Source organism: Pangasianodon hypophthalmus, chromosome 3, assembly GCF_027358585.1.
Source record: "Pangasianodon hypophthalmus isolate fPanHyp1 chromosome 3, fPanHyp1.pri, whole genome shotgun sequence".
Classification (NCBI taxonomy): Eukaryota; Metazoa; Chordata; class Actinopteri; order Siluriformes; family Pangasiidae; genus Pangasianodon; species Pangasianodon hypophthalmus.
Window position 1 is genome coordinate 28,785,142 of NC_069712.1, and position 24,176 is coordinate 28,809,317.

Genomic DNA, 24,176 nt, shown 5'->3' on the forward strand with positions numbered 1-24,176 from the left:
CGTCCCGATGGACTATCAGGCCACTAGAGATAATGTGTGGTGTTTCCAACTACAGACTGCTTTATCATGCAGTCTGATTATGCTGTTAATAAAATTGCATCAGAATTATGCAGTTTATTCTTCTGTTTTCTTCCCTTTTTATATTTAAGAATCAATAAATAGCAAACATGTGAAAACTGTTGGAATTGCAGAGGGAATCGTTCTATTTTCAGGTAATCAATACACAATTCACATAGAGCACAATGAGCAAGTGAAATGAGCTGAGAATGGACTGTTCTGGACTTCTTCATCTTTGTGCGCAGTAGACCAAGACACACCTAATAAAGTCTTAAGGCTTTTTATTGCTCTAGCTCTGTAGAGCAGCAAAATTATGCCATTTTACAAAGGGAAGCCATTAATATGGCCTAACCCTTGACTGAGAATATTGTCTTTAGTTTATATGTGAATCACATATGAATCACATGGGGAACCTAACTTGCTAAATTGAATTGAAGTTTCTTTGTTATTAAACAAATATGGTTCTAGCTTTTTCTTAAAACCTATATGCAGTTTTCCTCACACAGAGCCGTGCTGAATGTGGATGGAAGTTGAATATTGTATGTATAAATATATCTTGCCATTAAATAGAGGAGCAGCTTTCATGGGTGTGTGCTTCACACAAGTGCTCACAGTTACTAAAACAGTCACACTGTTTCTGCCTCACACCTGTTGCTCAGCCCATAAGGCCCCTGCCTAACAACAGAAGGCTACATATGTGGCTGACACTTTGGCTACTTTGCCTCCAAGTCATTGCCATGGGTGATATTCACACTAATCAAGATCAAAATACGCCGCCAATATTTCCACTGCTGATGTGGAAAATTTGGGCAAAGGATGTACAAGCTGACAAGCATACAACAGCAAGAAAAATTAAAGACTGTGCTAACTCAGAAGGTTTTCATGATCTTGCATTGACACACAAGACATGAGCCTATGAGCAGTAAGATGAACCGATAAGCTAAATTACCGATTCAGAGAAGATAACTCTCTCCCCGTGTACCCCCTCCCTTTCTCTCATGCTCTCTCACACTTTTTCACATGGATACACGCACACAAGCACAGGCCCACGAGAGATGGCAAAGAGGAAAGAACAATCGTGCCTTTTCTCCTGAACTTTCCATGACGCAGTGCTTTTGCACAGCCACGCCTTAAAGTCAGGATTCAGGAATGCACTACAAATAAAAGCTGCACCTGGCAGGCGTGGTTGCCCAACAGGGAAAGCAGACGACATACCTCACTTAGCCCACATGAAATATTCATTATAGTAAAGCGCAAACAAAGCAAGACTCCATCTATTATACAGGGTTGTTGTAATTAGACACTCCTCTGCACCTATTCCACACCTGACTACCTGGACACCTTCAGTCGTGAAACAGAGACACACATTAGCATACAAACTCACACAATATAAGGAAATACAGAAGACAGAATATTGCATGATGTTACTTTTGTAATAATGTGTACAGTAGTATTAGGTGAAACAGATATTTGCCATGTTAAAACACTCATTTTTTTTAATACTCAATCAACTGTTTGCTGACGGGAACAAATAACCAAGGCTTTCAGGATAAATTAAGGGTGTGTGCATAGTGTCAGAGTCCAAGTGAGATAAGTGGACACTTAAACCTGCACTACTTGTTTACCTCTGAAAACACAAACACACACACACACACATCGCAGGTCGCGTGATACATGTAACTTGAGAGCTGTTGTAGTTTTCCATCTGTGTGTTCCTATTTTCACTGTAAATTTTACTTCTGCAATATTGATTGTCGTATTCGTTACTGTGCAGTGTAGGCCTTTTTAAACAAGCCAGTCCCAGTGTGTACTAGCAAGCCCTTGGGTGGGTGATGCATACCACATTTACACCTACCTGCAGCGTGCTAGAGTGATTTAACGTCAGAGTGACGAGTCAGATCGACAGATCTGGTGTGGTGCTGATCAGCAGTGCATCATTAAATAAGAATGCGAAACCCTTTGATCATGGCACAAAGTATTTTACTGTCAGGTTTTCTTCAGCTCTTGCTCCAGCTCTTCCAGGAGGAACAGAGTCATGCATACTAGGGGTGTAGTACAATGCCACTATCTGTGTCAGTATCTGTTATGTGCTCCAAATATCCATATCTGTATCTGTATTCAGATGTAAACCTGAAGTGGGTGTAGCCTAAAATGGAAGTTTTTTTTTCTCTTTAATTAAATAGAATGCCAGTACTGTTAGCATGGTGTGTGAATTCTGGCTTTGACAGTTCCTCAACCTCAGATTCATCGCTCAAGTTCATAACTGGTCTCAGCTTGGCCCCAGTGATTATTTTTGTTTGTACCTGCTCGTGATATATTCAAATGAATTTAGTTGGTTCTATTTCACAACATATGAACAGACTTGTAGCCTTTTTATTGCACAATGGCTCATGTTGTTACTGGTTACTGTTACTGTTACTTTGCTTGTCCCATGAGTAATTTATTATTTTTTAAATTTTCTTTTATTTTTTTGTAGAATCCCAGTCCCAATCCACATGTCTGGTCTCAACCAGATGCCCTGTGTACCTTTCTGGCAAGCTTTCTTTAAAAAAATTAATAGTGCACCACCTATTTGTATCCATTTAGAACACGTCTGTTTATTCTGAGCAAAGTATTTGTGTTATATCCCTAATGCATACAGACTTCAGCCTGATTCAGATACAAACCAATCATTTTCTTCGCTTGAAACCAGCCACACTGTGTCTGTCCCCTGCCCTATTCTTTCTGCAGTGAAATTGTACCAAATGTAGGCTATATTCAAATCAAATTCAAAGCTGAGTTCTCTATAATTTCACTTGTTCAAGTCCACTGGGTGTCTTACACTCAGAGCTTATTAAGGATGTGGTCTGGAAGGACAGAAAAGCATGCTTCAATGTAGGAGGATCCTAATTCGCACATGGTTAATCAGCAAACAAATGTGCTGAAGAGACCCTAATTTTACTCAGAGTGTGTGATAACACCACCCTACAAATTACATCTCAATGCAGAGCCAGATGCCTATTAAAGGACTGAGGGAACGAGAACAGAGACTGGTGGAGATAACAGCTATTTTCTGCTCCCCTGTCTCACTTTTGGCAATCTATGAATATGCATGGATGGCTCTAGTCTGTGCACTCACAGTGTGCAATCTTGTGATAACAGTGTGATACATTTATGAAGGTTTTCATTCATCCATGTCAGCAAATTGTTCATAGTTATAATAAAATATAATAAAAAACAGTATAATCTTGAAGACAGTCATCCAGTCACTGGATAATACAGTAGTTCAGTAGCTCTATTAGTTTCAACTGAGTGGTGAGAAATTACCCAGCAATTTGACTCCTAGCAGTGGGTGATTCCCACCAGTGATGTTGTACTGATTCTTTCTGGGTCAGAATTAAAGCTAGTGGTTGTTCCCCTTCAAAAATGATTCAGAAGCCTTCAGAACATTGTAAAAGAACACTCAGGGAAAGGATCTGTAGTAGCTGGATAGTACTGTGGTTGGGCATGAGACAGTACCAAGAGGAACACTCATTCAAGCAATATTTAAAAAAAAACCTTGTTCATATTTTCACATATACAGTAGAATGAAATTAATTTCTTCCGTGTTAGGAAGCTGAGGTCAGAACTCGAGATCGTGATATTGCACCCTGGAGTAGTTCACGGTTAAAGGCTTTGTTCAAAGGTCAAACAGTGATAGCTTGGCAGTTCTGAGATTCAAACAAGGACTCAACTGGGATGTATTTGAGAAGCTCTGACCAAGCCAACATTAGCAGTTAAAACTGTGAGTTATTACAGTAAGACAATACATCACATCGCATATTGGTGGTCCATGCTTTTATTGGGCTGGCCATAGGGCCTACATGTTCACTACTAGATCCTTAGGTGTGAATCTGCCACAGTAAAGATGTTAGTGAATGATTTTCCATGCCTACTCATTCATTAGGGCCTCTGTCATGACTGTCATAAATTTTTATAGTCAACTCTTTCCAATATATGTATACAGTGGGATGAAACATTGAACCTCCAAGGCCACAGTGCATCATATAAGACAATACAAAGCAATGCTCTTGGCAATAGATACACAAGACAGTTCCAGATGAAAAAGTCCACACTAGCTACACAGAATAGAATAAAGTAAATGGCATAATTGTGCCAAGGTGAGTAGAATGACTGAAATTCACTGATTTTTGTTTAAAAAATGTGTATATGAAGTATTTAGTGACTGAACCTTGATCTGATAAATTAGGCCTTCAGTAGTGAATCATGCAGATATAGACTGCAGGACACGTTTCTGCATAATGTCAAAAACACTAAAGTGACTGGGTCTTAAGTCAACACACATCACATAGAAAAGTGGAGAGAATGCTGTTGACTTAGCATTTCAGACCTGGTCAATAATTCATGATAATGGCTGTCTAAGATACTGGAAAACAATGCTTGTGTATAAGTGAGCGTTTGAGAAGGTGAGAGAGACTTCCTGTCAATCCTGCTCTGAACCAGACACCTGTGGATTACAGATCACTTCAGGAGGGAGAATTTTAATTTGTGGTATTAAATAGCAAAATTTTAAAATCTTTAAAAAAAAATAAATAAAAATAAAAATTGTATATTGCTCCCGACATTAAATAAAAGTGTCATCAAATTATTTTTTTTGCTGGCATTTTGTTAGCAAACGTGTATCTTTTGATGTATATCATGTATCATAGAAATGTCTTCAACTATTGTGATATGATATTGCCAACCCCTACGTACACGAATCTCTTTTATTTATAATATTTAATTTAATTCATTTAATTTAAGAATAAATTAAGGCTATGCAAATCGCCATTAGGAGGTTTATACATGCATCACATTTAATTTAATAAAATTAAATTTACAAATATTACAAGTATGTAGGAGATATATACAGTACATGCACCTCATATGTATATAATATTTAATTTAAAGAATTTAATTTAATTTAAGTTTATAGACTATATATAGTATATAGGAGATATACACATGCACCACATTTATTTATAATATTTATTTTAATGAAATAAATTTAATTTACAAGTATATAGACTATATATAGTATATCAAAGATTTATACATGCGCCACATTTATTTATAATATTTATTTTAATTTAATTTGAAAATGTATACAGACTATATAGCGTATATCAGAGATATATACATGGACCACTTTTATTTATTTAATATAAAAAATTTATATTAATTTACACACACACACACACATATATATATATATATATATATATATATATATAGAGAGAGAGAGAGAGAGAGAGAGAGAGGAGATATATACATGCACCAAATTTATTTATAATATTTTATTTTATTTAATTTGCAAGTATATAGACTATATTATATAGGAGATATATACATGCATCACATTTACATAAGTAAGATTAATTTATAGAGACTTGTTTATATGTAATATTTAATTGCATGAGGTTAGTTTCAGTTCATTTCATCATTCAGTACTTTGCTGAGTCCCTGCTGTAGCTACACCCTAAAGCACACTTCTGTACTAAACAGTATGTGAATGTAGTGCGCTACCGAAGCAGAGCGCGTGCTGTGTAGTAGGCTAGTATGCGGTCTGAAGGCTCGCGCGCGGAGGCGGATCTTCTGTGCGTTCACGGTAATTTTGCAGCTCTTCTATGGACGCACAACTTCTCGTTTCCCTAACAGAAGTAAACACAGACTGACACTGAGGGAAGACTTAGCCAAGCGAAGTGAAATTCTCTCTTCAGTAAGCCAGCAGAGCCTGGTTTTTTTCACCTGCTTTTCCTGGGGCTTCACCGGAGCAAAGTGAGTAAACAGTGCGTAAAGAAGTGTCAGCTAGCTGAGCTGGGCAGTAGGCTAGGACGGCTAGCTAGCAGGCTAGCTTTCATTTGTGTAAATACGTGTACGAACATATTATTAGCTAAGTTTAGTTAGCGATAAAAGTGAAGAATACATCTTGTTAGCCGGGGAAAATATGTTTTCAAACGCGTGAGGTAGCTAATACAGTCAGCTTTTTTTTCATTTCAGTGTTAGCCACCGAGCTAGCTGTCAGCTCTGATGTCCAGGTGGATGTTTCTTTAGCTAGCTTGCTGTCCTGCTCTTCTGAGCTGATGAGCTGAAGTTATTGTGTTAGAACAGGGTTAAAAAACATGTAAGGATCCCTACAGGAGTGGTTTCTTTATCTAATAATCTAAATGAAGATGTTTTCCATCCGAGTCACTGGAGTTACTCTGCACGTTTTCCACTTTCCTCTGCTGATCCAGTTCATGAAGGACTTGTCTGATGTGTATTAATAACCTGGATCAGAGTGTGGAGGAAAACAGCTTACAGATGAATACACAGTAAAAAAAAAAAAATAAATAAATGCATGATGCTTAAGTTCAGAATGTCTGGACTAAAATTGCTCATTTGTTTTAAAGTTTGCTAGGGCTATGCACAAAGAGTCTGGACAAGTACTAGTGTTTCTGAGACAAGGTGGAAATTGTCCAGATCTCTACAGACAAACGTTGTGCTTGCTTCTTTAAATTACTTTCCTTCAAATGATGATGTACAAGAAAATGGAAGTAAGGAAGAAGATTTGTCACTTCATCATATGTCACCTTTTTCTCTTAAGGAATAAGGCATGCTGTTATGAGAAAATGTGGATTATTTTCCACTAACAGCATGTCCTAAAGTGTTTTATTCCTCATATACAAACGCAATTTGCCAAAAATTATTAAAAAAAAAGGACATGTCATGCTTTTTAACTCGTTCTATTTACATTTGATGTTGTGGGACGTCCTCAAGACATGTTAGTCCCTGTTATCACTTACGTTATAGCAGTCGTTCCCTCATTCCTTTCTTGTTTTCTTTGTTTTGAAGTTAATAAGACGATAAAAGAAAAAAAACTGAACACAGATTGTCATGTTACAGAGAAACCACAAAGCACGAAGCATCCCCTGTCCTGAAGACTTCCCCATGGTGGAAAACTTACTCACCGTTACAAAACTCTGACAATGAAAAAAGTGACAAAACTCCTTCCATAAACGTCAAATAAAAGTCTCGCAACAGAAAACTTCGCCATATCAACTTTGTTAAATAACAATGCCTTTTTAAAATCTGTTTATTATTTGCTTTATGTTATGTATAGAGCGTCTGCCGTACAAGTTGCTGTCTATGAGCTGTTACTATAGAAACGATAACGTATTAGAACGAGTGCGTTAATGTAAACCCTATAATCCACACCTTCTGACCAATCAGATTTAAGAATTCAATGCTGTGGTATCATTTTTTTAATTGTAATGTAACCAAACAGATTTGAGAATTCAATGCTGTAGTGTAATTTTTTTTTTAATTGTAATGTAATGTGAAGTGGATCTCATTTTTGCTCTCTCGTTTGCTTCAACATAATTTGTGTGACTGCACTGATTTGATTGATTTAAATTTAAGTCAAAAGGGTCTTTCTGTAGTCATTTTTTTTTTAAAATCACCTTTCCACAAACATGTAGATGGTGGATCTCATTTTTGAGGTTACTACACACGGTGCTGGCTGTGAGCCAACAACCACTTATATTAAATCATGAAACACTCCCGTCATGCATAGTACCAGAGTTGACCCCGCCCTGAGCAAGGTAATTACTTTTGTTTTACCCGCACACAGGATTTTCTAATGCAGTAGTTCTCAAACTTTTTTTTTTTTTTTTAGTTTAAGGCCCCATTTGTGCATACAGAGTGTCACTGCTCCCTCCAACCTCCTCTTTCTTCACAGCTATATCATCCCTGCGTGAACAAGAGACATGGTGCTGTTTTAATATTACATGTAAATCCATGAAGGAGTTGAACGGCAATGAGTTGTGATTGGCTGGCATACATTTGAGTATCGCAGTGTCTAACGTCTACTGTTTTTAAACATTTACCACTCTTTTGCTTTGTCCAAAACAGATTTAATAAATTGACAAAGTGTAAAAATGTCAGGATACAACCTTGGAGAGATTTTTATGCATTCCCAGCTCGAGAACCACTGTTCTAAAGAACTAAAGACCAAATTAAAATATTTACTAATGGTGCATGAAAGAGTGCTGTAAATACATCATGCAGCACCATGTCCTATACTCCCATGTTAATCAGCATGGCCTTTCTTTGCCTCTTCATATCTGTCCACCCTCTGCCGCTTGCACGATGATAATCCCAATCCTACGAATTTCCAGTCCTGATGCGCACTAGAGTCTAGTTTCATTAGACTTTTAATGTCTTTTGGTATGCAATAAGAGATAATTCACAGAAAGTGCATCTAAATCTTTCTGCTGGATAATAAATAGGAGAGAACACACAGTAAATAACTGTAAATCACACCTGAAACAACTGTAGAAATATAAGAGAGAATAAGTTTGAAATGCATCTGTGGTATTCATTCGGTTCATTTAATCTCTCGTGGGATCATGTGGCTTAGACATAACCTGTGTGATGGTTCACTGGATTGTTTGACAGACTAAATTACTTGATAATAATACATTATTACTGTGTGACATTTCATTACATTTCCAGCAGCACTTCAAGCTTGATTAAACACCAAATAGAATGTCTCTATCAGATAATATATGACATAAAATATTTATCAAAACAAACAGTTTAGGAACAATGGCATGAGAGTTGAAGAAGGAAGAAAAGGGATACTGTGTCTTAGGTAAAGAGTGAACAGATAGCTCAAACATGAACTCTAGATTAATCTGGGATTTGCTCCATGACAACATAGTAACATGACAAAACACCATGATACACGAGAATAATAGCATCAGGTTGCCATGGTAACATTTTTAAACACCATTATACAGCAACATAGTGCCATGGTATAAACATTTAAACAATGGAATACTCAGTAACTACAACAGCTTACAGCAGATGGGCTACAACAGCTAAACTGACACTGACATGGTGGGGGTGTGGCGTTGGTACGCGTGAATCAGGCACAGCAGCATTTCAGGGATTTTTGAACACCCTAATTTCAATAACGTCACTGCTGGGTGGAGAATAAGTGACAGTTAAGTTAGGAATAAAATATGAAGGAATATGCTGTTATGGGCAAATACTCAACAACAGGGTGTTGTTAAGCAGCCTGACACATTGTTACCTCCCTAAATTTCCAGTAACGTCTAGTAAACTCTCGGCGTTTGTTTGTGGTTAGATGAAAGAAAAGGCTATTCTTTTGACACCCCCTCTACATAGTTTGATGGCATGAAGGTGGTGTCTAATTGTAGATTTGGAGAATTTGGTGACCTCCAGCTGTGATCCATTCTTCTCACAATTTATGGGGCTGAAACACACTAGCGTCCTCTTAGCGGATATGTTACAACTTTGGGTGTTTTAAACGCCTTGACAGTGGATCTGGGCATTTTCAGGCATGTAGCTATTTTGCCTGATTTATGAAGATCAACACAATTGTGTCTCCTTTCATTTGCTTATTCTCTAATCTTCCCCATGTTCATGAATGTCTAAAGGAGTTTGGCACCTATTATTTGTACTCTAGTGAAACAGGAAGTCGTGAATCACTGCTTATGACACGAGTAAACTTAAAAAAAATAAAAAATATATAAAATATAAATGAGAGCATGCCTCAGTTCCAGTTTGTTAACAAGAATTTCCAGTGCCAACATTTGCAGTGTGGTTTTGTTACAAATATATATTTCTGGGAAAGGCTGTTCAAAAACTTCTTAGCATATATTTACTTTTCTCAATTATAAGTCAGTTTGGTCAAAAAGTGTCAGCAAATTTGAACAAATGTAAATGTAAAAAGCTAATATATATTTTTTTTACCCATCTCTTCCAAGGGTGTCAATAATTTCTGGAGCTGACTGCATCTCTAGACTCGGCTTTCGCCAAGTTTTTTTGTTCCTCACAGGGGGTCCTCCTGCTCCTCCAGCTGGCGTGGAGTAATTAGTTGCATTCTCTCTCCAGCCAAATGTGATGAAAATCAGCTTTCATGACAGCAAAGTGTTAGATAATGTAGCCATTAGCTTCCTCTTCTCTTTCCCATGTGCATCCTGTACTTCTGTAATCACATTTCTGGAGGCGCTGGAGAGAGGAGACTGGCTCTACTACAGCAGTGTGTAAGATTCGTGCTGAACAGATGTGACGTGATTCAGCAGTCATTGGGTTTCTGCTCTGACCAGAGGATTGAAGGAGCCTTTTAATGTTCAGCTCTGAGCTTTCAGCCTCGTGTTAAGCTAGCTTAACCTGCCTTTAGAGTGAAGAGATCTGTGCAACACTTTCAAAATCAGTGCAATAGTTGCTATATACTTCTTTGACAAGCACTGAACCTTTTTACTCTTTGATAAATATAGCACTGCTATATAAATGGTTACATTTGATGTATGGTGCATTAAAGGTGCATTAGGTGAGATTAGTAAAATTTTTTTGAGGATTAGGTCTCTAACAGTTACATAGGTGGTTTAGACATTTGATCAATTTTTTTTTTTTTTTTTTACTTCGTGAGCCCACCCCAGATTCCCATCCATGTTCACAAACCTCTGGTCCAGGATCTACAGTCGCCTATAGAGTGTCTATAAAATGACCGATGGGAGACACATCCAAACGCAAACAATCATTCCAGACCAGAAGTCGGGTTTTCTCAGTCAGGTAGTACACTTGTGCTGACGTCATGGCTTCTACCTATCTTCCAGATTATTTGTACAAGTAAGTAAGTAAATAATAATAATAATAATAAATCGACTGTTGCACCTTTAATCATAGTAATACATATATGTAACTGCAGAAGATGGACATGGAATAGATGGGATACCAAAATATTTATACCACAATATTTTAGATGGTGGTGACAGTATACCACCATCTACATGTTGGTGGAAAGGTGATTTAAAAAAAAATGTCTACAGAAAGACCCTTTTGACTTAAATTTAAATCAAATCAGTGCAGTCACACAAATTATGTTGAAGCAAACGAGAAAACAAATGTGTTTACCGTATATACACTTCATATAAAACCTTAGTGTAGTGTAGTGCAGTGCAACAAACAGTCTGCTGTGCAGAAATAATGTGTGAAATAATGTTAAATTATCCTATTTAAAAGTCTATAATTTATTTATAGTGTTGGCTGTGAACATTTTTCGAACAAATCTTTGGTCATAGAGACCATGTAGCATTAATGGCAAAACATTAACCTGCGCATCCTTAGTGTTGCATCATGGTTTTTTTTTTTTTTTTTTTTGGTTATTTCAAACTTTACAGGATATTTAATATAACAGAAGTTTGTGTCGTTTATACGAAAGCTTGAATCAGTTTTTGTCAGTGGTTTGGATTTGAGCTCATAAACATACAATTAACGGTGAGGCCATTAACTAAACAGCAGAAAATTGAACGGCTGCTTTTTGTTCTGTGCTTTTTCAACTGAACGAGAGCTTCATTTCCAGTGGACACGTTCCCAAAGCCCAAGCATGCTTCCCTCACACTGCTGGCAGGACATCGGAAAGCTAAAAAGCCTCCATGTGTCTGTGTAATTGTTTGAACAGCATGCTCGCCCTATCTTTCTTCAAGCGGTTAATCAGCGCCTAGCAGCAGGCTGGTAGTGGTAGTGTCACTCAATTCGGTTTACACTCTGTACAGTTTATTTTTGTGCAGGTAGTCAATGTTTAAGGTACTCTTTCTATTTCCACAGTAATAAACAGGTGGACTTGAATGTTTGAGTGTGTGTGTCATTGCAGATCTGACCCATAGTAACTGTTACGCAGTTAAACAAATTTATTCGGTATCGTAAATTATAATGACTAGTGACGTATGCGCAAAACCAGTACGAGGGCCGTGATATCTTTCTTTCCCTGGGACGAAGCTTGTTTCGTTCCCTTTGCTGTAAAAACACTGCTCATCAATGCCACACTAGTGAGAGAGCACTGAAGATCAATTCTTTCCAATTAGGGGTGAGAGATTTACTGGTAGGCTATAAACAACAACAACAACAAAAACAGATCAACAGTTGGAGATTTTAAAATCCTGTTTCTTCCACATTCGTGAAAAATGACAAAGGCACCTGACATATTTGTTGTTATTGTTTTTGTCTTGTTGCAAAACTGGTATATAGGTTTCTTTGCTTTCCTGAATGTGGCATACATATCGAGGAGCAAGTAAGCTTCTGCTGAGTAAAAACCATCCAGGTGGATTTCAAACAGTGCCAAACAACAAAAACGAACACTTCCAGAAATGGAGCCATAATCTTTATTTATTACGCAGTTTATTGACTTGACAAAAATGAGCTTAGCGTGATGCTGCTTTCGGTGCATGGGGTTCAAGAGGAATGTTTATTACAGCAGAGCTGGTTATAACGCTTCAGCGAGCTTTCAATTCTTAAAGCTTCTCATTTAAAAACAAAAAATGAAGATGTAAGAGAGATACAAAAAAAAACAAAAAAAACAAAAGCAGCAATCATGTAAATTGCAAAGTTAATGCTGTCTATTACAAATGAGAGTCATATAAGATTGCATTATAAATTGCCCCACAATATGATGCTTTTCAACTGAACCAGAGTTGATAGTACGCATGGTACAAGCTCCTGCATACTTACATGCACAGTTTGTGAAAGAAAAAAGAATCATTTGAGAGGAGAACCTGCCAAAACCCCTCATCCTCCAGAGAATATCTCTGTAATCCTCCATAGTCACGCGCCGCAGCTCGCTCCAATTAACACTGAGTCCCTTCCGTCGGTCCCTTCTGCTGAATCAGGTGCTGGGATTGGGCCGAGGCAATCACTAAGAGAGTATGACAGGTGGCTGTTGCAGACCCCTCCTTTAATTACTATTCCACATCCCATGACACACCGCAGACCTCAGTGACTTGGCAAATGAAAGATTAGTGATAATAGTAAAGTAACACAGAGCATCTCTTGATTATTATCATGTTTAGAAAAGCTTATTTAGTATATTGCTACTAATCAATGAGTCAGATGATTAAGGAATGAGGTGTTTCTTTGGGAATAAAATCAATTGCTAAAAGTGGGGCATGTGTGAATTAATTTTTTTGCTGGTTATTAATTAGTTTTGTAAGAACAGAGGCTAAGAGACACTCACTGCTTCTTGGAGCTGTTCAGCTCAGGTATTCATACACAGCCTGAATTCCACTATAATGTATAATCTAAGCTTATCCTTGCTTTAAGATGACCTTTTCTGTAAATGAGTGTAAGTATAAGTATATACTTTGGAAAGATGCCATGGAAAGATAAAGTAGACTGTCCTGTGTGCAAACTTGTGTAATAAATTAGCATTTATTACCATACCATTACAGTTTACTACTGTTTTTAATAAAGGTCATTGCAGTGTCAGTGGCAATAAAAATAAATGATGTAAATCCTGTAATGCACTCAAAGTTTCTTCCTCTTGTCTTCTCAGGGAGTTTTTCCTTGCCACTGTTGCCTCTGACTTACTAATTAGGGATCTAAATCTACATCCAGAGTTTTATATATAAAGCAGCTTTGTGGCAAATGTCTATTGTAAAATGCAGTATGCAAATAAAATTGAATTGAAAGTACATGTGAATTTACATTGTGTGTAAACAAGCAAATGTCGTTTCGGGCTACATGAGCAGAACTCAGGTATGCAGATAATGTGATAAGATACTATGCTGAGGAAATCTGAATTAATTAAGCTGTACTGTTAGCATATGTATTGATATACAAGATATGGTAGCCAAAAATATTTATATAACAGTTTTGAAATAATACCTTTACTGCTGCTGGATTGTGCCATTTAGTGTCATCCTCTTTGTAAAATCATCTTCAGAGTCATAAGGCAGATGCTGTGATGTACTCAAAAGCTGTAAAATTGGGCTGTAGCTGTCATGCTGTGAATTTTTATTATTCTGCTAATCTGGACATTTCTCCCACTGCCTCTGTCTCTGTTTGGCAGCATGTACCGCGTGCGGGCGCTGACAGCAGTCTCAGTTGGGATGGTGCAGTGTTCACGCCGCATGCACAGCGGCAGCACGCGCTCTCCTCAGCATCGCAGACTGCTGCTGGCTGCTCTGGCAGGAGTGACGGGCATCTCTGCAACTACAGGACTCCTCTGGACAAAGTAACAACACATTATCATTTCACACGTTCTTCATTTCCACTACCACTGCTTCACACACACATAATGATCTGATAAATAACGAACACACACAGCATGCTTGATGTGGTAAATAAACAGACGATTCCGTGCAAATGCAGGGCCAAATTTCGAGTTTGCAAATTCTTTGCATACCAAAGGTGTAGTGTATGATCATTTTCCTTTCGTGAGCTGTTATTAGGAGCCACAGTAACCTGCGACCAGGTCGTACTTTTGGAAATGGATTTCGTCTTCATTTATGCCTGTGTTATCACATAATATACACACTGCCAGTTTTCCGCTGCTGACAGATGTATGTGCAGGAACATATTGCCAGCGTGCTAAGTGGTCATCACATTGGTAGAGAGAAATAGTCTAAAGAATAGCACCGCTCCAGAAGGGAGGCACCCAACTGAGAAGTAACAGCTGCTTGTGTTGCAGCTGTTTGTCCAGCCACATTTTAATTAAGTTTATAGTATTAGTGTCTTACATTTTAGTGCTGCTGTTACTGTTATTAATCCAAGATATTAAGGTTGTGTGTGTATTATGTCCAATTGTGGGTGGGATTTTAATATTTAATATTAACACCACATTTAAAAACATTTAATGCATTGTTTTTCCATATCAGTCATATCTTCCATCGTTTTGTCCCATGATGGGGAACTGCATTCAGCTATTCATTATGAGCTAGAACTGAAACATAAAGCTAGTGTTTAGGCCATGCAGTATCAGCTATAGCTAGTGTTTGGGTGGCTCTGGTTTCTGTCTCGGTTTTGTAAATTGAACATCCAGTGTGAGCATAATTAGTTCAAGAGCATTTCTGTTGTCAAGATTTGTATCCTGATTGGCAGGGCTTATGCCGAGGCAGCCTCGTCTGTCAAGCTCGAGGAGGAGCTGCGTGAAGAGGGAGCACCGAAAGACATGGACGCAGCTTCAGACAGCATGGTGGAGTCCGGCAGCAGTGATGAGGAAGCCGAGGAAGGCGAGAGCTCGGAGGGCAAGAAGAAGAAACAGAGAGTTGGCTTCCGTGACCGTAAGGTAATCAATGACATGACCAGTGACCCCTCCACCTGTTCCGCTTCGACCAGTACTGACAAGTCAGGAGCGAACGCCCAAGCCAGATCTACATTCATAACACTAATGTGACTAAACCCTACTGCCTGAATGTAATTACTAGGCAGCAAGGCTTTGTTGCTGTAACACAGTAGGCAAGGTAAGGCCAATGTTAAACATGATTTACAGTCAGTGGCTTGGAGAAAAGATCACATTTTGTGACTTTTTTTGTGGTTACTTGATTAAAATACTGTTTAATGGCAGTTACAAGTGGACTGGAATTGCACGTGTATTGTAAGACTGATAGTCTATTTTTTTACAAGCATTATTAAATTTACATCAGCACAGTGCGTTTCTTTCTTGCTCTCATTCTCTCCTCCCTTTCGTGTTTCTCTGTGCGTGACAGTGAATGAAGCGTGGTTTCCCACTCTTCAAAGCGAAGCACTGAGCTGTCTGTATACTAATGATTCCTGTTGTATCACATGGTATTCTACTGGATTTTTTTTTTATGGACACAGCTGAAAATTGTGTATGGCTTCAAAAATATCGCCTCATTGACCACGTATTGGGATGCACATCATCTCGAAAGGAGAGATCTTTCTATAATGATATTTTCATTTAACACCTACAAAAATTATTTTTCGTAGCATTCAGTAAACATTCTGTGCAAAAATAGATTTTAATGTCCAATTAGCTGCAATGAAAAATGGAGTTGGTCAGTGTTATAAAAATACCGACAAACCTTTGTCAGTATTGCTGTAGGCTACAGTGTAATGGGATGTTCCTCTAGTTTCACAAGAACTATATTTATTAACAGAAGTAATATTTGTACCAAACAATAAATATATAGGAAAAATACCAGGCAATTTTTGTTTTCCAGTCTGTCCAGGCTAGGTGAGCTTAGCTGACAGGAGTGGAATCTGCTGTGGTCTCCTGCTGTTGTAGCCCATCACCTGAAGTTTCGACATTGTGAGATGCTTTTCTACTCACCATGGATTTAAAGAGTGGTTATTTACCCTTTCTAATGTTTGATGTGGTCATTAACTGAATGTATCTGATGTAAGCAGCAGGGGTACAGGTGTCCCTAATAAAGTGGCTGGTGAGTGTTGAGGTGTGTGTAGTGAAAATAAAGCATATACAATCTAAACAAGCTAGAACAGTTTTACGGCTAAAAAGGGAAAAAGTATATAATGCCTTCAGACTGTTCTGGGAACAGGCAAGGGAAAAAAGTCTTAAACTGTGGAGTAAATATGGTGAATACCTCTGCAGCAGTAGATTTTAAATATGTGTCAATTTATAATTCATACTAAACAGGTTTAAGTCTGTGCTGCCAGTCAAAAAAAATTCAGCCGTCATTCCCACAAACACACATATATTTACAAATGTGCTGCTGCATGCGGCTCTAGCAGGAAGTTGAATTGGTAGACGTATTGACTCGAGCACCCTTTCTATTGACTGTTGTGTTCAGGATTATAGCAGGGTACTACATCATGCTTTCTCATCCATTTAAAATGAGGACGAGTCCTGGAGTAAAATGATTGGAGAGGATGTCAGTGAAGATGATAGTGCATTTATGTTTGTACAGACGTGTGTTTATAAGTAGTGGGAAGAGAAGGATTCGGGGTGACATGCAATTCCGCAAGCCTCTTTTGGACACCATCATTTGCCATTCACAATACGTCGTACAGCTCACACGCACTCGTCATTTCTTGTGGGCTGATGCATGGCACTCATCAGTCAGAGACAGACTGTTGGCAGTATTTACAGTCATGCTGTGCAATCTGAATTTCATTAATAAGCTATTGGTCCTAGATTTACAAGGTTCAAAGTGACATCTATAATTTAGAGCTGAATAAACACAATCTGGGAATACAGAGCAGCTGCGAAATGAAACTAAGTGAAGGACAGCTGCCCTACAAGCATGTGGAAAGAATAATTACTTTTTATGCTTGCTCTCCCAAGTACAAAGTTTAGAGACGCTAAAACCAAATGCATTGACAGATTCTGCAATAAAACATACACACCCAGTTCTTCTTCAGCCTGGCCCCTCCAACGACAATCCCCTCAAAGTAAAGATATAAAGATGCTAGCTATACATATGTACATATATAAACACCTGTACACCTATTCATTCATGCAGTGATTTGTGTCAGTCAATCATGTCGCATCAACGCAATGCATAGAATCATGCAGATGCAGGTCAAGAGCTTCAGTTAATGTTCATATCAGACATCAGAATGGGGAAAAAATGTGATCTCACTGACTTTGACCATGGCATGGTTGTTGGCGCCAGACAGGCTGGTTTGAGTATTTCAGAAACTGCTGATCTCCTGGGAAGTTACACGCAATCTACACAGAATGGCGCAGAAAACAAAAAACATCCAGTGTGCCTTGTTGATGAGAGAAGTCAGAGGAGAATGGCCAGAATTGTTCGAGTTAACAGGAAGGCTATGGTAACTCAAATAACAACTCTTTACATCTCAGAACACACAACACGTTGAAGACACAGCAGGTTCCACTCCTGTCAGTCAAGAACAGGAATCTGAGGCTACAGTGGGCCAAAGCTGACTGAAACTGGACAGTTGATTTATTTATTTCTGTTGTTAACAGTGTAGCCTAAAAAGCATTGAAGCTGGAAATGTAATCTGTAGCCTGTGTAGGTCTGTTAATTGAAGTGCAGTTTGACATTTTACTTCCTGTGTTTATCAGCATTACCTGCATTAACAAAATAGGGTCCCTGGAGGACTAGTGGTTAGGCCACAGTGCTCTCACCGCTGCGGCCCGGGTTTGATTTCTGGCCAGGGAACCAACCCCAGCCACAGAGAGCTCTCAGTGCCGGTCCCAAGTCCGGATAAAAATTGAGCAGGGTTGCGTCAGGAAGAGAATCCAGCGTCAAAACTGTGCCAAAATCAAAATACATGGACCAGTCGTCCTAATGGGAGCAGCCGAAAGAGGAGCAACAACACCTGCATTAACAAAATAGCCAAAAATAGCACTGTCTTGGACCATTTTTGTTTAACTATGGATAAGATGACTAGTTGACCACCATTTGGAATTACGGGTCAACTAGTAAAACCCAGTCATCATGCAGCCCTTAATATCCACCTTGCTCACACGTCATGTCATACCACTGATGGAAATGGACTTTTATCACCCAAATGTACCGCCTTTGTCCTCACTATGCCAGACATTTCAAACTCTGAACTTGTAGCTAGCAAAACGAGAATCTTCAAAATTGGATGTATTCTTAAGGAGACGATTTTTCACAAACAGTTCATATTGTTCTCTGTTTATTAAGTCCTTTGATACCAGAATATTATTTGGGCTTTGCAATGATTTTTAGTAGATTAATTGTGTTGTGCATCATAAATTTCTTCAGTGCTGCCAATATTAACGGGTCAAAATAAATGAAAAGGATGAAAATTAAATCACTCATCTTTCTGCTGGGGAGAGAGTCTTTCCATTGCTTGATTATCAATAAACTCTGAATGTTTTTTTGTTTTTTTTGCAAGTGGAATACTTGTTTATACAAGAGTGTAGTGCAGCGTTGCTCACAGTAATAGCTGTGTTTTTATAGCCAAAGAGTTTAAGTCCCAGTAACAGATGTAAACATTGGATGTGTCCAGAAAGGTGACTAATTCACCTGCTATTAAAACATTGATTAAAGCATTAAGCGCTCAACATAATCCAGACTTTTATTTGGCTTTTGAATTAAAAATAGACTTCTTGCCAATTTTATGCCGGTTTCTAACTAGGTAAAATAATCACTTGCTGTTTGAAATTTTTATTTTTTTATATTGAAAATGATTTTGTTATTTTATCAGCACCTTTCATTTACTTGTTTGCTATGGTTCTGTGTTATTTATTTATACTTGCCTAGTATATTGCTCCAACAGGCTGTGTAGAGAAGCTTAGAGACTTGTATGTGCGCATATATGCATGTGTGTGTGTGTATGTGTCCATGTTTTCCTCATGTGTGTTTGGTATCCTGTTCTTCTTTGCGGCATCAGCGTGCTCCAGTAGCAGATGGCATCAGTGCCATGATGGCATCCTGTCAGAGTGTGTTCCAGTACCTTTTTCCCTGTAGATCAAAACAGTGACAGACACACACACACACTGTTCTGATCCCACTTTCTGAGTAGTACATCTGTCTCCTCAATGCCTGTTAATGGAGTGTGTGAGCCTGCAGGTTAATATCTATCCTCCTTGTCATTGACAGCTACCTACTCATTTGTGACACCTTTTTCTGCAATGAAACTATAACTAAAAGCACGGAACACGTATAGACTTTATTGGGTTTTACAGTAGGCCCTGGGGAGAAAAGATTGCCATGTGTCTGCTTTATTTAAGATGTATAAAATAGTTTACGCACACTTTTTATTAATTGCAGTACCTAATGTCTTTTTTAAATCAAGTAGGTTTGCAGCATGTAAACTTTTCTGGTGGCAGAGATCCTCTCACTGTGTGTTAATGTATATCCACTTTAGGAAGTTTACCACACTCACTTGGCTAGTTCTGGAGTCAGCTGTTGTTAAAACTGAAAGTCGTTTTATGGAGTGTGTCAGCTTTGCTCTTGTTAAACTATGATATGATGTTCCTGTAAAATATTGCATCACACAAGGTCATTTTGCAGTTTGCTAAATTTTGCCCATGTAGACTGTAATTAGTTTACTGACAGGGTTGTAGTGTTCTTGCAAAACCTGTCAACTGTCATATAACATTGTTCCTGTTGCAGGTGATGGAGTACGAGAACCGTATCCGAGCCTACTCCACCCCTGACAAGATCTTCCGCTACTTTGCCACACTGAAGATCATCAGCGAACACGGAGACGCTGAGGTGTACATGACACCGCAGGACTTCATTCGCTCCATCACGCCTAATGAGAAGCAGCCAGAGAGTGAGTGTTCTCTGTGTCTTTCCCAATCTCTACAAGTGCTTCAGTAAAGTGATGCTCTGTTGCTATATCTGTAAGTTACGACTTCATGCGTCACTCTCTCTTTCACTGATTAATGTCCTCCTCTTTGTCACTTTGCCTCTTAATGACTGTAACCCAAATACCTCATTTAAGGAAGAACAGATGTGTTCTTACCAGCAGTACATGCGATCATCAGGGCTGTGCCTTCTAGGGTTTCGTCCTGCAGTATCTGGTATCTTTTAAATGGAGGCCAGGGCAACTTGACCAGACTTAGCTTCATGACTTAGCCTCATGTCACACCCTTTATATGGTTGACAGGAAGAGTGACAGCAAACAGCTGCTTTCCGCAAAGTACTGCTGCCTCAGTCAGGTGATTCCTCAGATGGGGTGAATGTCTGACAGGCTGACCTGACTAGCTGAGAGTGGCTGGTAAGGCAGGACGTGGGGCTGACTCGGTATTAGGCATTGGGTAAATAAATTAGCAGCTCTGAATGAGTGAGACCCTCATATGCTGAGACAGCTGGTGACAGAGATTTGATCTCCTGCCTTTAATTACTGGCATGCACAAGAGAACGATTCTGTGAATTTATATACCCAGGGTTACTTCATGTTTCATAACAAAATTCTCACTCAAATTAATTTATGCGTGATTCACAAAAGTGACTACACACATGGAAGACAGACTGAATTATAGTCGAGTCCCTTTGGTCGTTTTGGCACAGTTTTAACACAGAGATCCTATCTGTAAATATTATCTTTCTCTCTTAGTCAGATTAAATAATACGGGGATCCGTTGGTCTGTGTGTGAGAATGAGGATTTAACACCAAATGTCAGTGAGAAAAACAGAGAAAGAGAGAGATAGAGAGAGAGAAAGAGATAGGGAGTGTGTTAGTGTGAAATGCATGAGTGCTTCTGCTTTTTTTTATTCCCAGCTAAAGCCCCGTCAGTGCAATTACCCAAAGCAGCCTTGCTGTCATTATTAGACTTCAGAGCCTCACCGTGGTGCATAGTGGAAGCCTTTTTACCACCGACAAGCTCTGCATTGCCCCCAGACATTGAATCTGATTGAATAAACGATGAAGCTGTTTGCATTTTAAGGTTTTTGAAGGACAGTCCATAGGGCAGACCCTCGTATTATGCTGACTGCTCATTTCTGACTTGTGTGCAGGTTGGCGCAGAAGAGTGTTATTGCTTTTAAAGTATTGATCCCCCGATGGCCTGGCTCTATCAAAGTTCGCTTGCCATTGAGATTTTGCCTGCAGTCTGTGCTCGTTAATTAAAAGTGGGCCAAGGAGATTTTGTCGTTCGGTACTTATCTGCAGCGTGCTACTGATATCGGGAGCAAAGCACTCTCATGCTAGTGATGATAGGTGTTCCACACTCATCATTTGACCTTGGACTAAATACCGTTCATAGGCGTTGTCCTTTTAGAGAGCTCAGCCAAAATGGGGACAGCATTAATGTACAGAGGCAAAAATTTAAATATTCTTAGAGTCATAAACTTACGGTACAGTATTTTCATAGGAAATGTCGTGAAAGGTGACGGGGGATAAATCAGTTAATCCAAAATGAAAGAATTATGTCTAGGTGTAGATGTGATCTTTTACTCCGCAGTGTTGTGAAGAAGGCATACTTTGCTTCATTAGCGTGACTCATTAACTCACTTGGAAGCTTGAATGTTGGAGTCGCTTAAGGCAGACATTCAGTTGTGCGTTCATCAGAAACACACCTGTCGAGATCAAGGGCGTTTTTTTTTTTGAGGAGACACACACACACACACACGCACCTCAGACAATAGTCTGTTTTCTCTAATGTCAGAAATCAGTTTGCATTAACAACCAAAAATCCAAAGATGTAAAATTTGAATATAAAATATATTTAGACCACAGCGCTACTGCGTTCTCAAATTCGATTGATCATTAGCTGGTTTCTATAACAGCAGCTCTGACAGTAATCTCAACTAGAATTCAAATCACAGGTTTATATTAATATGTGTGTTCTAATATGTTATCGTTTCTATAGTAACAGCTCATTCACACTGACTGGTATGGCAGACGCTCCACATAATCTTAAGCCTAATGATAAAAGGTTTGAGAAAACGTGTTATTATTTAACAAAGAAGATATATACTCACTGATCAGGTGAAGCATTCTGTATGGATATGTTTATTTAACATTTATGGAAGGAGTCTCCAGTGTCAGCACATTGGAACAGCCAATACGGACTTAGGACTTTTTAGAGATGATGTTATGATTTTCATTCTCGTGTAGCTCTCTACTTTCTCTCGATTTACAATAGAGACCTAGAAGCTTCTTCACATAAAGAGGAAATTATGTCCTTGCAGGGTACCATCTGTTACTTTTTCATTGTCATTCAAGCCTCCTTATTTAGACGGATGGACAGTCTGGTGGCAAAGTAGGACTAATGATGAACATAAACATGTTATCCATTATTCATTTGACTGCCAGAAAAGCTGCTCCATAATTCATCTTCTTTTTTGATCTCTTCAATTTTTTGGCCCTTCAGCACTGGCCTCCATTTCTCTCCCAGCCACTCACGCTTGGCTTCTCTGGTACCATCTTTCACCTGACCTATATCAATCGTCTGCTGCAGAATAAAGAGCACCTTGTAGAAGGGGAGGAATAAATTTCACAGTGAGGAGTGAAATAAGGAGTTCAGTGTGTGTGGGGTTGCAGGAGTTAAGGGTGTATCTTTGTTTTCTTATTCATCACTGTGTAGTCTCTGCTCTCCAGCTTTACTAATGATTAATGAAAAAGTAAAAAAAATTATCATGCACTTTCAATAATCTGATTATGATCCTTTGACCACGTTTAAAAGACAGGTATGCAACAGGCGCATATAATCCAGACCTCTAGCGGTAGTATGACTCACGTTGTGCTGGGATCTCAGGTGTAATCTGTACAATGTGATCACATCAGTCTGGCTTTGGGGATAAAATACCTGCTGACAGGATACAGCCATTATTAAACTATTTAAAAAAAAAAAAGCAAAGGACCATACAAAATTTAAATATCTCGTTTTCATTCAGAGGTTTGGCTTCAAGAGCAGTTTGTCAGCTTGCCATCATTAATTCTTCCTGAGGAAACTTAAGTATAGGCTGTATTAAAATAAATTAATGTTTGTCTGTCTTAATCCTGCCTCGTTCACAGCTGACTGTCTTTGCACACTCTACCGAGCTATCAGAGTGCATACAAAATGCAGAGGATAAGAATGCATATATATTGATATCCACACATTAATGCAAACTGTACAAAAAAGATGAACAATGCATTTATTTGCAAGCATAGGAGTATGGAAATGATCTCTTAATGTACCATAATAATCAATGGATAAAACATTAATTATAAAACACTGATTACTGCAGAGAGATGTAGGATGAGTGCTAGTGGGTATATTTGTAACTTACATTCATAAACTTTTTGTCTTTCTGTCTGTCTGTCTCCCTTTCTTTCTCTTAGACCTAGGTCTGGATCAGTTTGTGGTGAAGCGCTATGATGGAAAGGTAAGCTATGTGGTGTGCGTGCGTGCGTGTGTGTGTGTGTGTGTGTGTGTGGGCGAGTAGGTGGAAGCAGAGAGGTTACCTAGCTATTGTTCACCCCATAAGGATGTTGCCAGAGAACGTGTGTTTCAAAGGCCGCTTCTCATAAAGCCATTATTCTCTCTCTTCAGAAGGACCGAGGCCTTGGATCCCTCGTGACGTCTTTCTGTCTGCTTTGGTCACTGAGTCACAGAAAATAGTTCTTTTTTGTGTGTGTGTAACTACCTAACCAAATTCTATGACCCTTGTAAGAAAGCAAACAAATCAAAAACAGAAAAAGTGTGTTCTTTTTCTCTCCCTCTCTGTTATTTGTAACACCTAAAGCACTGTTGCTGATCTGTGGCAGTGCTGAGCTGGACACATCAGTGTTTAGAGTAGGGTCATATGTCAATTCTCTACACCATGCCGTTATCCGGATCAGAATCTATTTTCCTTCTTGTATAACGTGAATATTAATGGATGACTTATAATGATAATGAGACACACCCAGCCATCTACCACAGATCGGTAATAGCAATACAAAGATTTTTGCAAAGA

The 24,176-nt window shown here is 38.7% G+C and overlaps 1 protein-coding gene across 2 annotated transcripts in view; it reads left to right on the forward strand.

Moving 5' to 3' along the window:
* The first annotated feature begins 5,633 nt into the window (after nucleotides 1-5,633).
* micu1 (mitochondrial calcium uptake 1) overlaps nucleotides 5,634-24,176 on the forward strand; it is a 38,109-nt gene continuing 19,566 nt past the window's right edge. Inside the window, exons 1-5 of one of the 2 annotated variants that reach the window (XM_026939196.3) lie at nucleotides 5,634-5,853; nucleotides 13,931-14,095; nucleotides 14,962-15,148; nucleotides 19,899-20,061; nucleotides 23,560-23,603. In XM_026939196.3, the coding sequence (XP_026794997.2) occupies nucleotides 13,932-14,095; nucleotides 14,962-15,148; nucleotides 19,899-20,061; nucleotides 23,560-23,603 (558 nt within the window). In that variant the 5' untranslated portion in view covers nucleotides 5,634-5,853; nucleotide 13,931. The remainder of the gene's footprint in view (nucleotides 5,854-13,930; nucleotides 14,096-14,961; nucleotides 15,149-19,898; nucleotides 20,062-23,559; nucleotides 23,604-24,176) is intronic. The other variant, XM_026939199.3, reaches the window with a different exon arrangement.